Source organism: Peromyscus californicus, unplaced genomic scaffold (genome assembly GCF_007827085.1).
Source record: "Peromyscus californicus insignis strain IS unplaced genomic scaffold, ASM782708v3 Scaffold_11__1_contigs__length_118956290, whole genome shotgun sequence".
Lineage (NCBI taxonomy): Eukaryota > Metazoa > Chordata > Mammalia > Rodentia > Cricetidae > Peromyscus > Peromyscus californicus.
The window spans coordinates 72,211,481-72,223,757 of record NW_026294402.1 but is presented as its reverse complement, the minus strand read 5'-3'; the positions used below and the strand labels follow the sequence as shown (position 1 = coordinate 72,223,757).

Sequence of the window (12,277 nt, the reverse complement as noted above, 5' to 3'; positions counted from 1 at the left end):
CTTGCTCTCTGTGTTAATGAAAAGCAAAGGTTGGAGGTTGCAGCAGTGGTCTGCCCTCCTTATTTTTGGCGCTGCGGGCCTCCATGTGGATTCTGACCAGCGAGCCACTAAATTACAGTGCAGCCATTCCCAGCCGTGGCCAGCATTCCCGGCTGATGTTGTCTCTGTCCCTGCAGAGAGCCTGCCTCGCTGTGGTGCCCTGGAAAGCCTGGTGAATGACGTCTCTGAGGATGCCTGGAATGACCGCACGGTACACAGGGTCAGTGCAATCCGGTTCTTGGAAGACGAAAAGGATGAAGACGAAAGCGAAACGGTACGGGGGTGGACATTCATCCACGGTGGACTGTGGCGCCTTACGTGGATTTTCTTTGTTTTTGTATAGTACATTTTCCGTTTTGCCTTTCAACATCTAGATTTTGTCTGTTTGTTTGTTTTTTAAACAAAACTAATTCTCGAAGCACCAATAATACAAAGTGAATTTTTGACATTGTTATGACTTGAATGGTTTTGGTGTTTTTATTTCTTTATGATAGTGTCCTCTTCTGTCCCCATATTCTCTCTAAAATTGGCAATTCTCCCCCTCCCTCCCCCCGTTTTTTGTTTGTTTTTTTTTTTATTTTTTTGCTTGTGTGAATGAAATCTCTTCCTGTCTCTAACACTGCTCGTGGCTGGGCTGTGTTCACTCCATTCACATGTCATTATGTGACTCAGTACAAGACATGGCTCTTGTTGGCATACCAGGCCACCATGGCCCTTGTGTAGAGTTTTGTGATCTTGGTTGAACTGTCTTGACAAGTTTCCATTTAGAAATCAGGAATATGTTTGAAGCCCCGCTCTTTGGTTCATATTTGAAAATGTCTCTCAGATGTCCTGTGTTTCAGCTCTGAACTTGATACTGAGTTACACTGGCTGGTTCTTTTTTTTTTTTTTAAGATTTTCATTTTCAGTCATGTGTATGCATGTGTGTTTGAGTATGCATGCTACCCACGGAGGCTGGAAGAGGCTGTCGATGCCCTGGTGCTGGCTGTAGTTACGTGGAGTTGTGATCCATCCAACAGGCGTGCTGGGAACTGAGCCTCGGGTCCTCTGGAAGAGCAGTTATGTGCTCTTAACCACTGGGCCATTTCTCCAGCCCCCACACTAGCTTTTTAAACTCTCTGTGCTAGCTGGGTTTTCACAAGCAGTGCTGAGAGAGGGTGCTTGCGGCCCCCCAAAGGCTGCTTTAAAAATTGTCTTTAGTGGTCTGGGTGTCACCAGAGGGGGCTTTAGGCATCTGCCTTGGTAGGGAGAAAAATGGGAACAAGGGGTGATAAAGGAACTTCAAAGGCGGTATTTCTTTAATGCTTACCACGGACGTTTCGGAGTGTAATTATTTCAGTGGTTGCTTTACTACCTCAGAAATGCTCTTTGTTAAGCTAATGTGTTCTAAGATAGGCCTTTGGAAAGATGGAAACGCTGCTTTGTGAGATAATGAGCACGTCCTATATTAACTAATGGGAAAATGTACCAATTGCCCAGCCCTGTCCCTTTAACTGTCAGCGCTGTGGTCTTTATTAGAAGAACGTGCACTTTCCTCAGAACAGCAACTGGCACACAGCAGCCAACCCAGATGAAGTCCTCTTTTTTGCTTTCTCTTTTTCCACTCCCAAGCCCTGAGGGGTGAAGGAAACCAGAGCCACACTTGTCTGAGTAACACAAGAACGTTCTAGTAAATTTAATTTAGAATATTTATTTATTTTTCTTCTTTATTCTATAATTGTATCTTAAATTTTGTTATTCTCCGTTAACATGTAGAAACTTATTTTATACTAATATTTTAGAATGTATTCCTTTATTCTAAAAGTAATATGTTCTGTCATGACTACGAAGTTACTTTAATGTCCCATGAACTCGGGCTGAGCAGCTGATGAATGCATGTAGCTGGGAAGAAAGCTCTTTTCCCCTGGAACTCGGATTTCTGAAGTTGTAAGCTATGTATTGGAATGCTAATGCCTCCGCCCTGCATGCTTTGAAACAGTAGTGGACAAAACCAAACCCCCGGGCCTCTGTTTGTTTGCAGAGAACACTTCAGAGGCGGGCCACTCCACACCCGGGGGAGCTGAAGCACATGAAAAAGACGGTGGAGAATTTGCGGAACGACATGAATGCCGCCAAAGGACTGGATTCCAACAAAAACGAGGTCAACCACGCCGCCACCGCCGCCGACCGAGTGACCACGTCGGTGTAGCTCTCACCCGCGTTTGGCCTGCTGTGTCTTCCCTGCTGTCAAAAGAGATGTTCCCGTGCGTGCGACTGAGGAGCCTCCTGCAGCCTGTGTTCACCACCCCGTGCCAGGATGCTGCTCTCGCACAAAGTGCCTTAAGCATCCCTCAGTCACTCCGCGTGCCAGTAGCCTCCCATCCTGATTGTTTCTCAGTTTCAGTTGTTCCTAATAAGTAGAATACACTACTGTCAACATCTGACCTTCGTTTTTGTCTTATATTGGGGTTAGAGAGAGCAGGAAGGGGAATTACGGCCCTCTCCCCTCTATTGAGTGCTGGACATTTTGAACCTAAGTTCTTATGGACCTACTGATGAGAGGAAGCTTTATGTATGGAAAAAAAAAAGATACTTTTTTAAACCTTTCTTGGCAGCTCAGATGGTGTAAATTTTAAAATTTTGTATAGGTATTTCGTAAACAAAAATTATGTATTTCTTTGTTATTTTATCTTGAAGACGGTACATATTTTCGTATTTGTGCAGAGAAACAAATTAGGCCTAAAGTATTCGTTTTTATCTGTACCATCCACTCCGTGCCTTACTGTATCATCCTGTCCTGTCACACCAGTTATAACAGTGGCATCCTTGAGCAGCAAGATGGGAATAAGAGTGTGGTCATTTTAAAGCAGTGTTGCATTTTAAGCAGTAATGTACCAGATGGATCTGCCTGTTAACCAAAAAGATGAATTTATCAGTGATTTGTAAGTTTCATCTGGTGACTTCTTCAAAAAGATGAGCCAAAGGATTCGACTGCTGCTGTGTCATTTCACACACTGCCCCTCGTCCTAAGTTCCTGGAAGTGCAGCATCTGACCGTGCCTACTCCGAAGGCATGTGTGTGCCGTTTGTATAATGATGTACAGCAGAAAAGCACAGAAAACAAACAAAAAAAAAAACTGGTTCATAAAGTCAGTGGATCAATAACTTATGTATTGCAGAAGAATGACTCTTAATGAAGAAAGCTTTAAAAGTTTTATATCTAGATAAAAGACCACAATAAAGCAAAATAACCTATACCCTAATAGAAATGTTGCTATCTTTATACAAGTGCACTTTGATTTATAGATAGTTTTAATCAAAGCATAACAAAACACTGCTTCAAGATTTCCTTTTAAATCTGCTAATTTAAGGAGTATGTTTTTAATGTGTTTTTGTTGTTTTCTTTTTATATATGCTGTGATGAAAGAGAAATTCAAAGTGCCAGGTACTGTGTGGTGTCTGAGAAAATCATGGGATTTTTTTTTTTTTCCGGGGTTGGGTGGGATGGGGATTCCCTATGAAATAAACTCATCGTGGACATTGGCCATACAGCTTTTTAAAAATGATTACTTTGTGTGTTCAAAATGGTAGCAGATAATTGAGTTCTTGGACAAAGTGTTTCTGTCTGTTGAGTGTCTAGGTTTTAGCCAGTTTTGAGTAACTTCTGGTGAGACTTCATTCATGAGTCATTTTTCCACACAGGGCAGAGCCCAGAACTGCCTTCAGTGTGGGTTCATCATTGTGAGTTGTGGCATCCGGCCAGTTGGACTCCTTGGAAGCCTGTTTTCTACCAAGCAAATGCAATTCCTTCTCTTCTGTACATTTGTCTTGGGTTACTTACCTGAACACATTGTTGGTATGTCCATGTATAGATGCATTTTTAAAACCCTGGAGGTGAGAGTACATACCATTGAATGGTTTTCAGCTTTGCCTGAAATGGTAGGGACCCATTTTCTTTTCTCCATTTTAATAGTTTGACATACTCTGATTTTAAACCTATAAAACTGATAGTTGTAATTCAAGGACTGATTCTGTGGGAGTCTGTTGGAGTCCAACTCCGACCTATCAAAGGTTCTTGGGTGGAGGAGAGAGAAATGAAGTATTAGTTAGAAAGATAGAAAGAGACAATAAGAAAGAGACACAGGATAGCTTTGGGAGGGCCCTGGGTCAATACCCAGTCACCCTGAGGTTTATTCCGAAGGGCTTTTTTTTTTTTTTTTTTTTTTTGGTTTTTCGAGACAGGGTTTCTCTGTGTAGCTTTGCGCCTTTCCTGGAACTCGCTTTGGAGACCAGGCTCTCCTCGAACTCACAGAGATCCGCCTGGCTCTGCTTCCCAAGTGCTGGGATTAAAGGCGTGCGCCACCACTGCCCGGCCCGAAGGGCTTTTTATAATACACCAAGGGGAGAGGCAAAAGACCTTCCCCTTGCAAGATCAAAGCACACTGTACTGCCAAGTGCAGACCCTTCCTAACACCTGGTAACCACACCCCTGGCCAAATCATCCCATTATGCATCCCTGCTGGGTAAAGCAAGCCCAGATTCTCTGACCCTGAGTAAGGTCTCTCTAGATAGCCTCTGTGGGCTCCCACATAATTCTATGTAGATAAACAGATTTTTATTTTAAGAGAGTCATCTTGACTCTGAAAAACAAACTTTCCCAGTGTATTTTGTTTGTGGTTTTCATATAAAGGCCACCATTTGCCACACAGTTTTATCTTGGCTTTAGTGAATGGGTGGAGGTAGAGACACACAGAGATGGGGGAGGACAGATAGTTACTGTAGGAAATGCATTGTACCTAATTATTTACCTCCTTCGGCCTGTTTCCTTTATGCCCTGTCCACAGCCGGTTTGTTCTGGTTTGAGTTTGGGGCTTGAGAGGTTTTGTTTCATCTTGACCTTTTATGCTGGCTGGTTCTGTGGTGCTCTAAAACTCCGGGGTGATGGCTCCAAACTTAGGCTCTACGGTGCAGTCAGCACCAACTCAACATCCCCAGCCTGAGGATACCCAGACTTTCTAGGAAGGGAAAGGATGTGAAAGCTTCCTGTCCAGTAGTCAAGTTCCTGACCTTTTGTTGGGGTGTGGAGGGGGGCGGGGGGGTGGGGGGTGAGAGTGGATAGCATGAACCACTCTAATCCCTGCCCTCCCCTTCCTTCAGGAAAGGGTGGAATTCAGTCTTGCACTGACTTCCGTTTCTGGTGGGAGTAATGGGTAAAGGTAGAAAAAGATAATGTTTATAAGAGCATATTTACCTGCTTCCCTTTTCCACAATCTTTTATTTCCTTTTTTATCAAGTGAGTTGTATGGATAAAGTAATCAAACAACCAAACCCACAACCTGGAGGAGATGAAGCCAAAGAGAGAGTCACTGGTGATGAAAGTGGTGACCAGCAAGAAACTGCAAAATGGTTACCAGCATGTTGGTTTTCTTCTGGAAATTTTAAAGGGCTGTGGATAAGCAGCCAACTCTTAAGAGTTTGCTAACTGGTTATCTGTGAGAGCAGAAACGCTAGGCTTTTTGCACGGCGGCCCATCTGCCATCATCTGGGAGATTGCCATGCCCATGAAGACATAATTAATGGATGGGTGAAGGCCAGGAAAAAGAAAATGTCTGTGTCAGGAAGTGACTCTGAAAAGCCAGTCCTGTCCCTGTGAAACTGCCCTCCTTGTGCCATGGGTGCCCCGACAGGTGTGTGGTGAGGGACTTTGTGCTGGAGCTGCGGTAAGCACAGGTGACATCCTCGGAGAGTGGGAATCTCACTTCACCAATTCCTGCTGACTGACTTCACCCAGCTTCCCAAAGAGCCGGTTAAAACATTGTTTTACAATAGCCCTCAACTTTTGATTGTGGGAAATCGAAGACATACGTGGAGTTATATAATGGGCCTTGGACATGCCTGTCAGTCAGTGTCACCAAGTATCAACACAAGATGAAGAGGCTTGCTTTTTTAAAGGGACTGAAGTTATGTTTTAATATATATGCAGGATGACCACATGTGTGCTCAAAAGAAAGGAAGGACCCAAGTGTACTCTTTGAAATATCATTTTGGAGTTAATTTTTAAGTCAGGATGCCAATGAAATCATAGGTTTGAATCCCAGCCATACCACATGGATTTGATGAAGCGATTTAGCCTCTAATAGCTTAGAAGGGGACTAAATGGAATATATGGAACACAAGCTCTCAGGAAATTGATGGTTGCTGTTATTACAGGCCCTGCTGCTATGACAGTGATGTCATTAGGAGCTCTGAAATCCGTACCAACCAGTAGTATGTGAGCAGGCGGGCAGCACTCTTAGGAGCATGCACTACTGGTAACTTGGCCTAAAATCTCTTCTATTGTTTAAGATAGAGGCCCCCACACTGTATGAGGGGAACTCAGCAAAAATTCGCTGGCTTCAAAACTGTCAGTCCTCCTGCCTCGGCTTCCTGATGCCAGGGTTGTAGACTTGCACCACCCTGAGAAATTCTGATTAAGTGCATTTGAATTGGTTTAGTTAATGGTTAGGTTCCCGTCCGTCTCTGTCAAACTTCCTCTTTTGGCCTAGACTTAAGAACTCCTCTTAAAGCTGGGCAGTGGTGGCACATGTCTTTAAACCCAGCACTCTGAAAGCAGAGGCAGGCAGATCTTCTATAAATTCGCAGAGCGAGTTCCAGGACCGCCAAGGCTACACAGAGAAAACCCTGTCTGGGAAGTTTCTACCAAGAAACCGTTAAATACCTAATCAAGGAGAAAACTCTTTCTGACAAAATATTTTCCATTTTGCCATGACCTCACTTTTATATTTTAAGTCAAATGGGATTCATTTTATTCCTTATCTCAACCTTAACCCTGGCTTTTTATAATTTCCTCCCTTTTGACATACGATGTTCTGTCTCTTCTCTCAAAGGAGCTCCTGGGTTGGAAAGGATCAGGAGGGAAAGTAGCTTTAAGACACTCATCAAAAAAAAAAAAACCCAGGAAACGATGATGCACGTGTTAGTGCAGCCTGAGCGGGGAGGGTGGAGTCGCCGCTCCGCCTTGCTGCTGGGTGTTTAAAAAGCCCAGACAGCTGGCTGGAAAGGGAGACTAACAAGAAGAACCTGATGGGGAGCCTGCTAAGCTGCAGGCTGCAGGAAGGACTTTTGTTCTTGCCCATTGGCCAGAAGGACCATAATTTTAAACCATGAGAGCAGGCTGGCAGTCACTATGACAGGCAAGAATCTGCTGGGGTTGATTTTTTTTTCCTTCCATTTCTTTTGAGACATCAACATTCAACATCTAAAATGATGGGCTGCTCTTGGTTAGGTAGGAGATACATGGCTGCCGCTGCCTCCAGGTGCCTTCCCACCAAGCTAACTGAAGATGCTGTGCTTTCCAGAATGACCCTGTGAAGTAGATCCCAGTTCCACTTTGCAAAGCCATGAATTAAGATTCAAACGATTTCATAAATGATCCCAAGATCAAGCCGTAAATCAGGGTCAGAATCTAAATTTGCTTCTCTGCTGACTTGCATCTGCAGTGGCGGTTTATTTTCCTTTACTTCCCTCTCCCAGCCACAGCCGTGAACCTGCAATTACATTTAGAGTTGTATTTATAGTGAGGAGGCTTCTGTCTTCGTGTGCTCAGGTAATGCAGGCCTAAATTATGGACAAACACAGGCATGGAACTGCATGAGATTTATGCAGAGCCGGGTCTTCATTTTATCTAGTCTTGGTTGTTCCTGCCTACCTCTCCCTCTCTGCACACCATGGTGTCCTATTTAAGTGCTGCAGAAATCCCCATGGGGTCGATATTCAGCCATCTCCAGTGGTGTGAATCATCAGACACTTGGGAGATAACTCACTTGGTTAGTGCATGACCAGAACAAATTGATGTTTCCACGTTAGCTGGAGTCAGCTTAGGAACCTGCTCGCTCTCGGAATTGGCATGTTCCACATATTGGCAGGCAGCTCTAGAGTGGGCCCATCGTTTAGGAATGGATATATTTTTTTGATCATCACTACTTGTAATAGCCCTCCCTTGGAGAGAAGTCAGGTGCTTGAAGATCTGCACGATGCATCTTGACCTTCCCGTAGTTAGAGGATGAGAAATGTGATGGAGAGTTTCTTATTTAAAATCTGCCTTCGAAAAAGCTTGCTGTGAAAGATGTACAAACTGTATTGCTCTTGTGTAGAGACTTTTAGAGAAGCAGAAACAAGATAGCTTGTGGAACTATCCTGTCTTTCACGGTCTTTGAAACCGGCTCTTCTGCTTCCTGCAGTCTCCACAAGTCAAGAGACCAGCTTAGCTTCAGGGTGTGGTAGGGGGACACCTTGCACCCAATCCTGCATGATCCCAGAGAATATAAACGCCACTCTAGATGGCTGCTGGAAGTAGGTCTTAAAGGTACCGACTCCAGTAAATAGTTTGGAAAAAGCTGCCTGAGTGGCCTACCCTGAACACCTGAGAAGGTATCCTTGCAAGTGGGCTCTTCTGTCCTGTGTGTATCCTGTCTGATGCTCTCACATGGGGCTGCCGCTTGCTGCCCTTCCTCCAGCTGGAGGTGTGAGTACTTGTTTGTTTAAACCTAGCTCAGCACTGCATGGAAAAACAAAACAACAGGCTTACTTGTCCAGGCATTGAAAAGTTCTTCCTGAATTTTTGTCCTGCCCACTGGCCCAGAGGCATAATGGGTGCGGTGAGTTTCGGTGATAGTTTGGGAAGTTTCGAGAACAGGCTGTGGGCTGGGTCTGCTGGGTTAGGGTTACCTGTGAATTTAATCATTTTGGAGCATCTGAGGGTCGGGAACATTGCCATAGACGCTGTGGGAGGGCCTGCTCCACCTTCCTCCTGATGGATGGCAGCAGATGCATAGAGGAAGGCCTTTGCAGAGGCCTGATAGTGAGGTAACCCCCATCCATGCTGATTCCTTCTTGGATGCCTGAAAGGAGTGTAGTGTAGAAAGAGCATCAGGTGAGATGCCCTCTTCCCCACACTGGCTCCCTCTCCTCCCTTTGAGGACTGTTAGCAGGTAAATGTCCTGACACACCCAGTTGAAGCAATAATTTGGAACTCAGTTTGTCACCTGTGGTAAATGCACACTGTTAGAATTACCTGCCACCTGTTCTGGTCTCAGACCACGCACTAGATAGTTTGCTGGAAGAAACAATGGTAGTACCAAGAACGAAGTTTGGTAGGGTTCTTTGCTCAACCCTCAGATACTCGTAGTAGTTACTGTCAGTTTGGGACAAGGTGGTGCAATGTGAACGGCAAGAAAGATTAGGGCCCTGGTTGTCCCTTTCCCCTATATTACTTACTCTTGCCAGGAAGCTACATGCGACTGAGCCCGTCTTGCCCACTTGGATACCCTGGTATCTTTGGCAGTGTGTTTTTGACAATGGTGATACACAGTAGTTCCCAAACTGGAAACTGCATTAGAATCACCCTCTAGGATGTCGAAGACAGTAGATGTGGAACCCTGTTCATAATCTCTGATTCAGGAGATGAGAATGGAGCCCCAAATGTGCATTTCTGGCCAATCCCCAGGTGCTGTAGCAGATCTGGGGCCACACCTAGAGAACCTCTGCTCAAACACAAGGAAACTTGATGTGACTTTGACAGGCCTTCTTTATTTCTGTGGACTTCCATTAACTCATTTGTAACCACCCTCACCCCCCACCCCCCCAAAAAATACTTTTTAGAGAACTACATGAAAATGGGTTTGTGCAGACTTGCTCCTTACGTAGGTTTTTGCTCTCCCTTCCCACTTGCTGACCCTTGGGCCCTTGCTAACATGTGCTCACTAATGGCAATAGATGAAGTGCTAACAGAAACAGCAACTATGCTTACCTGTGGGTGAGTGCCCAAAGGGAAGGCTGGAAGTGTTGATGGCCAGATGTGGTGAGACTATATCAACATTTCCTGACTTGCCCAAGAGCACAAGAGCCTGCTGAGTGTGGGCTGCCAATAAGCAGCAACCTGGCCTTACTCATTTGTGAGCTAGTGTCTGGCATTCAGTCCCAAACCCTCCAACTTTGCAATCAGCCCCTATGACTGGGTTGTTGGTGAATATTCTGCACCCCACCTTGACATCTCAGATTTGCAAACATCCAACTGCATCACCCCCAGGATTCCTAAGCTCACCTGTTATCCTTCATGCAACAAGACAATCTGTCTCCAGGAAACGAAAGCCAAGTTGGCTTTTTCAACAGCTTCAAGTCTTCTTTGCTCTTCTAAGTTTATTATCCCCGTTTGCCCTCCAAAGTAAATATCTGATATGTAAATTTATATCAACACACATGTCTATTGAAGCCCATTTACATTGTCTAAAGTAGAAACTTGCCAGATTGAAAGTCCCAGAAGGTGTGTGCCCACTTAAAGCTTGTTTTATGATTGGTTCCTGTCTAAATGATGTCCTTTGCTGTTCCACAACTTCATTCGGAAATAACATTAAAACTTTTTTCAATAACATCCCTATTAATAAAGTCCAAGGATCCTTAAGTCACAAATCACTGCTTGTGAAAACAGAATTTGCTTTGCCTATGGTTGCTTTGGTTTGTCCTCTGTTACTGTATTAGAGACCATGACCAAACACAAGTTGGGGAGAAAAAGATTTACGTATTTATTTTACCTTACAGCTTAGAAGTCCAGGAACTTGAGGCAGGAACTGAGGCACAGGCCGTGAAGGAATGCTGTTCACTGGTTTACTCCTCACTGTGTGCTTGGCTTGTTTTTTTCACACCACCCAGGACCACCTGCCCAGGGGTGGCACTGCCCACCGTGCACTGGGCACTCCCACATCAATCATTAAGAAAATGCCCTCAGGCATTCTCACAGATCAATCTGAGGAAGGCATTTTCTCAAGTGAGGTTACCTCTTCCTCCTCTGTGATGACCCCAGTTTGTGTCAATCTGCCCACTTTAAAAAAACAGAAAAGTATTTTGTGTATGAGTATTTTGCCTGCATGCATGTTTCTGTACCACATGAGCAGCCGGTGCCTAGGGAGTTCAGAAGAGGGTGCCAGATCCTCCAGGACTAGGAGGAGCCATTGTGTGGGTGCTGGAAATTGAATCCAGGTCCTCTGCAAGAGCAACAAGTTCTCTTAACCGCTGAGCCATCTCTCCTGCTCCTTAAGCCAATTTAAAAAAAACGTACAGAGCCCAGATGCCCCTCAAATCTAAAATATTTACCATATTACCTCAATTAAGCATTCAGGAGTTTCCTATTGTCAGTGGGTACCAACTGCTACATTGTGCCACTACAGGGCCATGGCTGTGCTTGCTGCCTCCTTATCATAGCCAGATGTTCCTCTGCCAAAGTGGGCTGGCTGCAAAGCGCCTGAGTCTTAGTCCCTTCTAACAGCATAGCCTGGGCTCACTACTTTTTCTGTGTAATGCTCTGGGACACATTCCTGGGAGCAGCCCTTGTCAGACTGCTCAGGAGTTGGAGATTGTTTCGTGGCACCCCCTCCTTGGTCTGAGTACTGCTGTTGACCTGGCTGAGCAATTTTATCACATGACGTACAGGGTCTGTAGTTGAAACTGTAGCCTGATCTATGAATAAGTGATCTACAAATAGTCAAGGTGCCACGTTCGTTCTTGCGTAGCTGCAGGTATCGACCCAGCTGGAGCAGTGAGGGAACGGAGAAAGGACAGAGGCATGGACACAAAGAAGCCAAGATCAGGTTGTCTAGGCTCTTGGATGGCCGCGGCACCCCAGAAGCTCAGTGTGTTTATTATACACAGCTGAACAGAAAGGTCGAGTGGTTGCATGTAGTTGAACAAGGAGGCGGAGTTATTACATACAGAGAAGCAAGGCGGCAGGGTTCTTTGTATTCTATACAGCTGAACAAGGTTCAGCTTTACATAAACATGTTTTATAAACAGCTGAACAAAGAGACAGGCTCAGCTAATCTCAATAGGAGCAGTCTCTGTAAGGGAGCAGTATTCAGGACGAAACACTTGAGGGGAGAAAGCTATGGTGGATGTTTTCCACCCACACAGCATTCACCCTTAGACCCGAGGAAGGCTTTGCCGTCCCCCTGAGCCTCACCTGGGGAGGGCTTTGCTACTCCTGTAGGTTTGAGACATTGGAGTCCTTGACATGGCCAGGCCCATGCCAACAACACATATTCACTTAGGGCTTTACTGAGGCACCACTAAAGGTACCACTAAAAGTAAGCTTTATTTTAGGGGGGAATCCTGGCTTTCACGAGTGAAACACCAGTGTCTATTCCCCTGTGTGTACCCCTATTCTTGCTTGTTCTGACATCTTTTCCTAGACATTATCCCTCTCTCTTCCT

General features: G+C 45.0%; 1 protein-coding gene across 1 annotated transcript in view; it reads left to right on the top strand.

Moving 5' to 3' along the window:
* Window positions 1–3,461, top strand: part of Lrrc1 (leucine rich repeat containing 1) — a 119,517-nt gene extending 116,056 nt beyond the window's left edge. The window contains exons 13-14 of the mRNA XM_052714925.1: window positions 177–313; window positions 2,060–3,461. Coding sequence (XP_052570885.1) covers window positions 177–313; window positions 2,060–2,227 — 305 coding nt within the window. The 3' untranslated portion in view covers window positions 2,228–3,461. The remainder of the gene's footprint in view (window positions 1–176; window positions 314–2,059) is intronic.
* Window positions 3,462–12,277: the final 8,816 nt, after the last annotated feature.